Here is a 9,304-nt window from a genome sequence, read left to right on the forward strand (position 1 = left end):
CTCGCCCCTCCCTCCTCCTCATCCTGTCCTGTTTTTGTTGCTGTTTGTGGAGCCTGGGCTGTCTACAGAGACTGTATTTTTTTACAGTGTGTTCAGGGGACAGGCAGCTAGCGGACAGTGAGGAGATGTTTGCTGTATGTGACAAAAAATGTTGTAGCCTAAAAAACGTGTGACATCGCTTAGAACATCTTTAACCTTGCTGAGTCATGTCAATTTCTTGAATGTAAAAATACTGATATAAAACTTTGGCTATGCTGAAATGGGCCTTGAAGTGGACTCCTTAATACTACTTGTGAATGTAGATCAAACATCTGGATGAGGATATCAAGGGAAGAAATGAAGAAAATTTCATATACCACAGTTCAGTTGTCACATGGTGTAGCACTACTTTGGTGACTTGTGGGTTATCTGTTAAGATGAGCTCTTGCTTTTCTTACACCAACTGCAGACTATTCCAATCAGGGGTGCTACCTTCATGGGGACTACACAGTCAAGGCATTGCCCTGTAATTGTAATGAAAGTTATGGGTCTCTGCATCTGAGAATGCAGTTTTACCTAAGACCATAGCCTAAGACACAAATACCTTGGAGTGTTTCAATTCAATGTAAGTAACTCTCAAATTACCATTGTAGGAACAGGTGTAATGCGTTTCTTTTATTGATTTGTACAGTAGTCCAGTATGTGGTGGTACACATGGTAAAGGTACAGTGAAGTACAGAGGCAGTGCAAGACACGGGATAAACAGTAGAGGGTACTATACTATTGAGATACATGTCGAGAGACTCCATGTACTGTATGATGGGTTTATTAAAATTGCTCTGTTGGTCATTTACAAAAAATAAAAATAGCACAAAGTGGGTTTTTTTATGTATTTGTTAAAGCATGAATAACACAGATACATTATTACCATATTATGAAGAAGAAGAAGAAGAAGAAGAAGAAGAAGAAGAAGAAGAAGAAGAAGAAGAAGAAGAAGACAATTCAACATACTTTATGGAAAATTACACATTACATGCAGGCCCGAAATACACACACAGACACACACACACACACACACACACACACGCACACACGCACAAACTGGACCTATACATGCATTAATGGAAAGATGGAAGAGTGAGGGGGCTGCCAATGAAGACGCCCTGAGCAGTTTGTGGTTTTGGTGCCATGCTCAACATGTAACCTTCAGTCAACCCAAACAAATCACAGTTCTCCAACAAATCAACAAAATATTCAAGTCACTGTACAGTACATGAAGCAATGTGGATCAACACAAAATGAAATTCATCTTCAGTAACTTCTAATACCAAGATCACAAAAAGACATAAATGCTGCTCTTCAGGAATACTTTCATATCTGCTTTCTTTTTTTGCCAGTGATAAGGTAACAGCGCTCAAAAGGACCTCTTCCCTCACTGTAAATTAAACTTTATATAAGGTTCTCTGTTGTAATCTAGATTTGAACGAAGTTTCTGAGTGTTCCCTACTTTAGTAGTTTTCCTTTGACTATATGATATTCACTGCACATTACTCCTCAATATAAGAAACTGTGTTAAAGAATCCAATTAAATTACCTTTTTACTATTCCTTTGTAGGTTATATTTCAGAACCACACTTAACCACAATCCTTTTTTAGATACTTTTCAATAAAGAGAAAAATACATTTTCTCCACTCTCCAGTCCTGATAGAAAATTGTCCCAATAAAACATAGTTTTAGGGTTTGAACAGCCAACTTTGAAATTTGTCAAGCATCAAATTTAAACAATCAAGCTAAGATTGGTTGGTATTTTGATATACTCCTAATGGTACCATTAGCTAAGTAACCACTAGATATGAGTTATTTTCAGGCAAATTGTCTCGTTTTAATGTCAATAATCAACAGAATAAGAATTTGTGAGTTGTTTGGCATTTATTGTGCACATTATGGCCTCTGAAAACTAAGCTAACAAAGCATTTTTCTTATTTCCTCATATCTTTCAAAAACATAACTTGTGAATTATCTCTATGACAAACACCACAAGATAAAGTGTTCCATTAACACATCACCCCTCTTTGCTCAATGGCTACCTCATATCACCAGAATAACCATCAGCACCAGCAGAGCACCCAGCACTGCAGCCACAAAATGCTTCTGCCTGCGTTTAACAAGGACTGAAGAAATTAAAATCAACAGCATTATGCATGCTAACATCATCCCCACATTGCTTGTGGGCCAGTGTGTTAAAACAGCTTCAAAATATGTTTTCATTTGCCTTTGATTCAATTTACAATTTAAATCTCTCCTTGGTATTTTGGTGCTCTGTAGGTTGTAGACCACACTGCACCATGGGTCATTTGTCAGGACATGAGTGATTTTGAAGACCTCATAGGGAGGAATCAGCACCTGTCCCATTTGGTTTGTGGCAGAGTAATGTGTTATATCAGCACCAAAGCATGAATAGATCTCAAAACAAGACACATTGCCATTCAAATCAAATGACTGCTTGCTTGAAGCTACCCAGGTGAAAGCACCAAAACGCATGTTTGTGTTGATGACATTGTGGTCAAACTGTTTCTGTGTCCTGTGATAGGTGGTTCTGCATGATGTCTGATTGTGACGCAGAACTTGAATGGCATCAGTCAGGTAGAAGTAGAAATAGTGGAACTTAAATCTGTCTGTGTTGTACTTGTGTTTCCCTGTTTTCACTGCTTGGTTGAAATCTTGTTGGATATATTTCATCTTTGTGTACATGTACATAACTATAGCATGCTCTTCTTTCAGGTACTTGTGCATGGGTGTTTTTTTGCACCACCTTCTGTTGAAGCCCAGGCAAAAACGTGAAGTTTCTGTTAAAGTTCCACTCAAACACACCAAACAAATCGATCACAGAGGCTGTTTCAGAACGGCAACCATCATACATGTCATCAATGGAATCTGTCGCCATATTCAGAGGTAAAACACCAGTCTTAGTTTTCTGCAGTGACAGATAAGAAACCGCTACAGTGAGCAAAATCAACAATTACAGAAGGTTTTAGAATATTCCCTGCAAATGTGTTGAAACAAGTATACTTTGCATGATTTTGCATGTAAAAGAAACCTTGATCCCACCTCAGTAGGTTTCTGAGGCCACCAGAATAGTAGAAATGGGTCATGAAACAAAAGGAGTGCCACTGCCAACAACACACAAAGGGTTGCACAGTTTCTCAGTGACTTCAGCTCACACACTGGTCCTTTGCCAAACTTCATATCTAAATGAAAAGAAAATACATCTTATAATTAAAAATGGCTCTTAAAACCACTGAAAATATATAGTTTTATATTTTATGTTTCAACATCATGAATATGCATTTGACTTTGTTTTATTGTTGTATTTGCATGCACATTGGCTCAGTTTGTATGCTTAAATCTGCAATTTAAAGTACAAGCCTAGTGGCTGACATGTAAGAGATAAACAATTAGGACCCACATAATATTTCCTTGTAGCATTAGCCATTAATAAACATCCACATATTCTCCACTAACAATATATGACATCTGATTGTTTTTGGCTTACCTTTCCCCCGTCAAGTGCTGTTAACAGCAGTAGGATATTCCTTTGAAAGAGTGTGGATGCATTCTTGTTTGCCAGCAAAGAAGTTCCGGCTCACAGGATTTACAGGTGGGAACACACAGCACAGACATTCTTCTACACCTTTGTTGGTGATGGTTCTCATCTTCCATGTGATGTTTAAACAGTAGACTAGTGTTTGATGAGAAACCACTTAACAACATTTTAACACTTAACACATTTATATTTTGACTACTTTTTCTTTTCCTAGTTTGCAACATATTCTCATGTTATGTGTACGTATGTATTTGTCAAGTGTTATTGAAACTGCTTGCATTGCCAGAGGGAGGTCCCACATGTTGTAACACTAAGAAATCCTGTTTGTCAGCTTGCTCAGGTTAAAAGCAACAAAGGTGCTGTATGTCGTCTGGTTGCAAAACACTAAAAGCGCAGACTAAAACAGAGCTATAACTCTGAAAAGGGTTGACAGTCCACATAAAAGACAACACTTCACCATAGTATTGCTCAGGATGTGGTAAGTTAGAAAAACATTTCAAGACTTTTACTACTTACAAAATGTAATGTGCTTTCTTACCAATGCAAATTGATACATATCAACTTTTTAAAATGTTGAATATTGGAGTGAAGGGTCAATAGCTAAGCACCATATAACTTAAATATGCAGTGCCACATCTGTATATGTATTTATCCGGATGTACAGTAGAGCATGATATGCTATGCTGGATTTTACAGGGAGTCACAATCCCTTTAAGTAGGTTAAACTGTAAAGATTAAATGATACAATATATTTAGATGGAAATTACATGCTACAGTATGGTGCTAAGTTTAAGTCACTCTGCAGGTTTTTGTTTATCTCTGGAAGTTAATGAGTCACAGCTGGTCAGGTAGATACAGAGTGACTCACTGTGCTATAATGATCTCTACACCCCTCATTGGCTCCCTGTGCGTTTTAGATTTTATTGTTTGTTTTCAAGGCCTTAAATGGCCTGGCCCTGGAGTATTTGTCTGAGATTTTAACCCTGCATGAGCACAACCGGTCCTTGAGGTCTTCAAAGCAACTGGTTTTAGAAGTCCCTAGGTCAAGGTATAAACGGTGGGGTGATCAGGCTTTTGCGGTTGCTGCCCCGAGACTCTGAAACAAGTTACCCCCTGATATTCGCACTGTTACAGATGTAGCTCTTTTTAGGTCCAAACTCAAAACTTATTTGTTTAGAATGGTTTTTATTACCTAGTAGTGGTGTGACAATTTCCCTCTCCTGTTTCTATGTAACCTTTTCTGATTTCACTGTTTTCTATGTTTCATTCTTTTTATTGTATGATATGTTGTATGATATGTGTTTTACTCTGGGTTTCTGATGTGAAGCACTTTAATTAATGTAAAGTGCTATATAAATAAATGTTGATTGATTGATTGATTGATTGATTGATGATGGTCAAACACCTGCAAAAAAACGTTCCATTTGTGAGCATCCTAGTGATGAAATGTGATGCATACATGAAGTGAGGCCCATTGTAAATTAATAGACAATGAAGGTACACAAACTTACATTATAGTTTACATTTTAAATATGTATGCATCAGGTTACAGGTATCCTTCCTTGCCATCACACACCTACAGTGTCCGACCTGTGCAAGCTCATGTTATGGATATATTATTGCCCTAATCCAGGCATTGTAGGGTTTTCTCTCATTAATTCCAGGAAAGACAATATGAAAAACATTTCACATGGAACTAAGATCTCAGTTCTTCTGTGTTAAACGACAGATTTCCTCTTTTCCAGATGTACTATGCCTACCTGGGACAGGCAAACATGTCAGAGAAAAACTGTATCTGCGTGTGCTGTTACTTCTCTTGTTGTTTTGGTGGGACTGCTGATGTTTGTTGTCATATATCTGACACTAAGCTGGCAGGATGTCAATGAAGAGGTATTTATAACACTTACTATTTAACACTGTATATTCGACATTAAACAAAATCAATCTAGAGGACTTACCCATAAAATAAAAGGAGTTGACTCTGATCACAAATACTGTCTTTTTTTCATTTTGTAAGTATGCACCATTAGTAATTCCAAAAGCCATTAATTGTTAATGTTTTTTTAAGGACTGTGCAAAAGAGCTTCCTGCTCACAGTAATACTTTTTATTTAGTATATATCTCCATCTACTGGATAAATACTGAAAAACATGTTTCTTCTCATGTCAGCATTTAATGCAGGATCTGCCGTATGACGACATGAATGACGAATGCAGATCCAAAGCTACAGTTGTGACTGATAAAGGCATGATGCAGAAATGGGACACCAGTACAAACTTTAGTCAACCTTGGAGCAACGCGGAGAAAAAAGCTAGAGAGCCTGCACACAAGTACATGGAGAAACACCATTCGGTGGCCTTATACCTGTACACAAATATTATGCTGCAACCTGTCAAGCAAGACATTGAGACTGCAGAAAGAAGTAGAAAACGACTAACAAAGACATTTGAGCCCCGCTCCCTTTATTTTTTCCTTAGTGAAGCCATTCAGATTCTGAAGCACAGTCAAGTGACATGTCTTCAGACAAATTACAGAACAGAGACACTTTTACATCTCAACATCTCTAACAAACTTATTCGGTTCAACACCTTCACATTAGGTTCTGACGGGTGGAACTTTACAAGAAACGCTTCATGTTTTGAAGTATACACATGTTTCGGTGCTGACATAACACTTTATTCAGCCCTGAAACTAAACAGACAGGTGCTGATTCCTCCCTATGAGGTTTTCAAAGTCACAGACACAGAGACAAATACACACAGGTGTAAAATTGTCTACAGGCTGAAGAGCAACCTGAACTGCGTTTATGACAGAGAAAGCAATACGTTGCATCCAATATCTGCATTACCAGTGGATGGATTTTGGCTCATTTTTGCCATCACTTGTATGATTATTGTATCTCTTTTGTTACCCTTTATCATTGTGAAGGTGTTAGAAAACCATAAGAAAACTGCTGTTTACAGTGCCTCATCTTTGCGTAACAGCACTTACTACCCGCCAAGAGTTGTCTTTTAAAAGCAAGCTTCATTTTAAATAAAGATGGTCCTATGAGCTTCACAATTGGCAGCAATCCAATGCGGCCTGAAGTAAGCTGTTTTAAAACGTTTCATGCATTGAAAACAAGGAAGATGTGGTTATAGCGTTGTTCCCCCCTAACATATTGCATTCTTGCATTGATTACATTTAAGAAACTTTCATAATTTTAATTATTATTATTATATAATATTTACAAATGGTGTTCTTCCATATTCAGACTTACTTGTTACTCCATTCACAACTGCTGAAGGGTTCAAGCCTGTTGTATCTCATCTAGCAGCAATATTGGGTGCAGTCTGAGGAATGCAATGAATTAAAAAATATATCATTTTTACGGTTATCATAATAGAACATAATGCGCCCTGGAATGGAAAAAATATGAGCGAAGTCAAAACATATCTGAGTATAGCACTAAATAATTTCAACAAGATTTATTTCCCTTTTAACACCATTCAGTGGTGAGACTTTTGTGTTTGTATGAAAATTGCTTACAACATTTTGTCCTGTCATTAAGACCTTGAAATCACAATGTTATTCATTTTTATTCATTTATTTCACCTTTATTTATTCAGGCAAGTAGTTAAGAAGATGTTCTTATTTGCAATGGTGGCCTGACAAGTGGCAAAGCCACTTAGGGTAAAATAAGCATATTCGACCATTGTATTAATATCAACTCTTAAGAATTGCATACATGCATATGGAATGGAATTTCACCTTCATAGAAAAGGTTTTGAAAACAACATTGATAATCTTTTTATCATTAAACATAAATTCCCTGCATTCTGGTATATTGTTATGCTAAAATATATGGTGGAAATGTCTTTATGTAAAGAAAACACTAAATTCCTGCAGCAGGTGACAAGTCAAATATAAAAATATAATTAAATATAATGCAGTAAGGCTCTCAGGCATTCTGCATCGCTTTCAAACATGTATCAACTTCCCTATCCCTGCTGAGTCAACAGACATGTAGGAAATTAAGATTTACTCTTTTGTCCTCTTTTGTGTCTTTTGTCTAGGGGAAGTAACCTCTTTAAATGTGCCTGTTCAAATCAATGATAAATGAATGCATTTTAATTAATTAATAAACCCCTAGACTTTAATAGCTCAGATGTGTTTCAGCAAGTTTTCTGCTCACTTTCAAAACTTTCTACACATCCAAAACATATTCCACACATCTGTGTTTTCTGTGTTCTATTTTTCAGAACATTTTTAACAAATTTGCTTTTACAAAAGTGGATAAAAGCCTTGATTTCAAAAAGTGATTGGTAAATGTTCCCTGCATCCCCGGTGAAAATGCCACAAATTGTTTGAATGCATTTGAATGAACAGATATGTAAGCACTAACTGTCATGTGACCGGTGACGTAATTTCACAGGAATTTGTAAGTTTTGAAATTGTAAGAATGCGTTGACCCACAAAACATCATGTAACAAGAATACTGGGCTTCCATGAGTGCTCACCCAACTCTTGGAACATTTTACTGTGTATTCATAATGGAGGAATGTTACGTCTAAGTTATTCTTTGTCACAATCATACACACACATTCTTCTCTGATATGTCACAATGACTTGTTGATGTAGTAGGACACGACTCGTTTAAAATACCAAAAAGCTTATGGAGGGAGTGAAGAGGTGAAAGTATGCAAGCTACTTCTCCGCCCAGGTCATAAACAGAGGAACATTTATTTTCTTTACTGTGTTGTTTTATGTTGTGTACAGTGACTCACAAAGACTGAGTATATCAAATAAGGGTTATACACACTGTTCAGCAGGATTTTGTGACACAGTGCAGACAAGATTCTTAACTGCAATCCACCAGAGATGCCACTGTGCACGTACAGTAAATGGATATAACTTTTCTAGTATCTCTGATTTGAGATTAGTAACACACAAGTTAATTTTGCCATCTCATGTATATGCACCAATTACCACCAGGATGGTTTAATCGTCTCTTTTCTGCTCTGATTGCATCAGGACTACAGCTTCTTCATAACTGTAATGCATTTTTTTTTTCACCATTGCTTATCTACTGTAATTGAACCCCCTTTGACCAGCCCTGCACCCTTTTTCTTTCATCCTGACCGCTGTGAAGGCATGTCCAGGCAATGCAATCGCCAGACAGCCACTTTTGTTTAGGACAGGTTGAGGTTCAGGAGGCTGCACAGCCCACCTGTGAAAAATATTTCGCTATAGTTTTTAATGTTTTGAATCTGAATTTGTTTAACTAAACTTCATAATAGTAGGTGTCAATTAGTCTAAGTATTGATTATTGCTATTAACCCTTTGTTCAGAGAAGTTGCCGCATGCTATTTTAGAGGTTACCAACTGAGTAATCCTTGGTGTAATACCCCCACCTGGTCTCTAGTTTCTGGAAGGCAGGTGTCTGACTGATTTTTCGTTAGTAGACTTGCTTTTGATAAAGCCAGGCTAGTTGTTCCACTTGCTTCCAGTCTTAATGCTAAGCTAAACTAGGCTTGACATGACCTGGCTCCAGCTCTTGACAGACAGACATGTTGAATTATTCTTTTAACTGGAAACAAATTACCCAGAGATGTGAATAGTTTGTCTATGTGTTTTAACCATGTGAAAGAGTGATCCATCAATCTAATAGGTTTGAAAAGCCCTCTCACACCCATGTTCTCATTCAATAAAAAAAAAAAGCAGAGTGTGTGGGAGTTCTT

General features: G+C 37.1%; 1 protein-coding gene and 1 pseudogene across 3 annotated transcripts; one reads left to right on the top strand and one right to left on the bottom strand.

Annotated features, from left to right (window-relative positions):
- Nucleotides 1-633: 633 nt before the first annotated feature.
- Nucleotides 634-3,846, bottom strand: LOC144536239 (ecto-ADP-ribosyltransferase 4-like; annotated as a pseudogene). The gene is made up of 3 exons (XR_013503733.1): nt 3,534-3,846; nt 3,089-3,228; nt 634-2,954 (listed from the first exon to the last, which is right to left on the bottom strand). The product of XR_013503733.1 is annotated as an ecto-ADP-ribosyltransferase 4-like (transcript).
- Nucleotides 3,553-9,291, top strand: LOC144536215 (T-cell ecto-ADP-ribosyltransferase 2-like). Of its 2 annotated transcripts, none has more exons than XM_078279249.1 (3): nt 3,553-3,638; nt 5,330-5,474; nt 5,754-9,291. In XM_078279249.1, the coding sequence occupies exons 2-3, from the start codon at nt 5,337-5,339 to the stop codon at nt 6,597-6,599; spliced, it is 984 nt and encodes a 327-aa protein (XP_078135375.1). In that variant the 5' UTR covers nt 3,553-3,638; nt 5,330-5,336; the 3' UTR covers nt 6,600-9,291. The 2 variants fall into 2 exon arrangements, with proteins under 2 accessions (XP_078135375.1, XP_078135366.1); XM_078279240.1 differs by lacking the exon at nt 3,553-3,638 and adding an exon at nt 3,935-4,062.
- The last annotated feature ends 13 nt before the right edge of the window (nt 9,292-9,304 follow it).

This window comes from Sander vitreus, chromosome 2 (assembly GCF_031162955.1).
Source record: "Sander vitreus isolate 19-12246 chromosome 2, sanVit1, whole genome shotgun sequence".
Taxonomy (NCBI): Eukaryota; Metazoa; Chordata; class Actinopteri; order Perciformes; family Percidae; genus Sander; species Sander vitreus.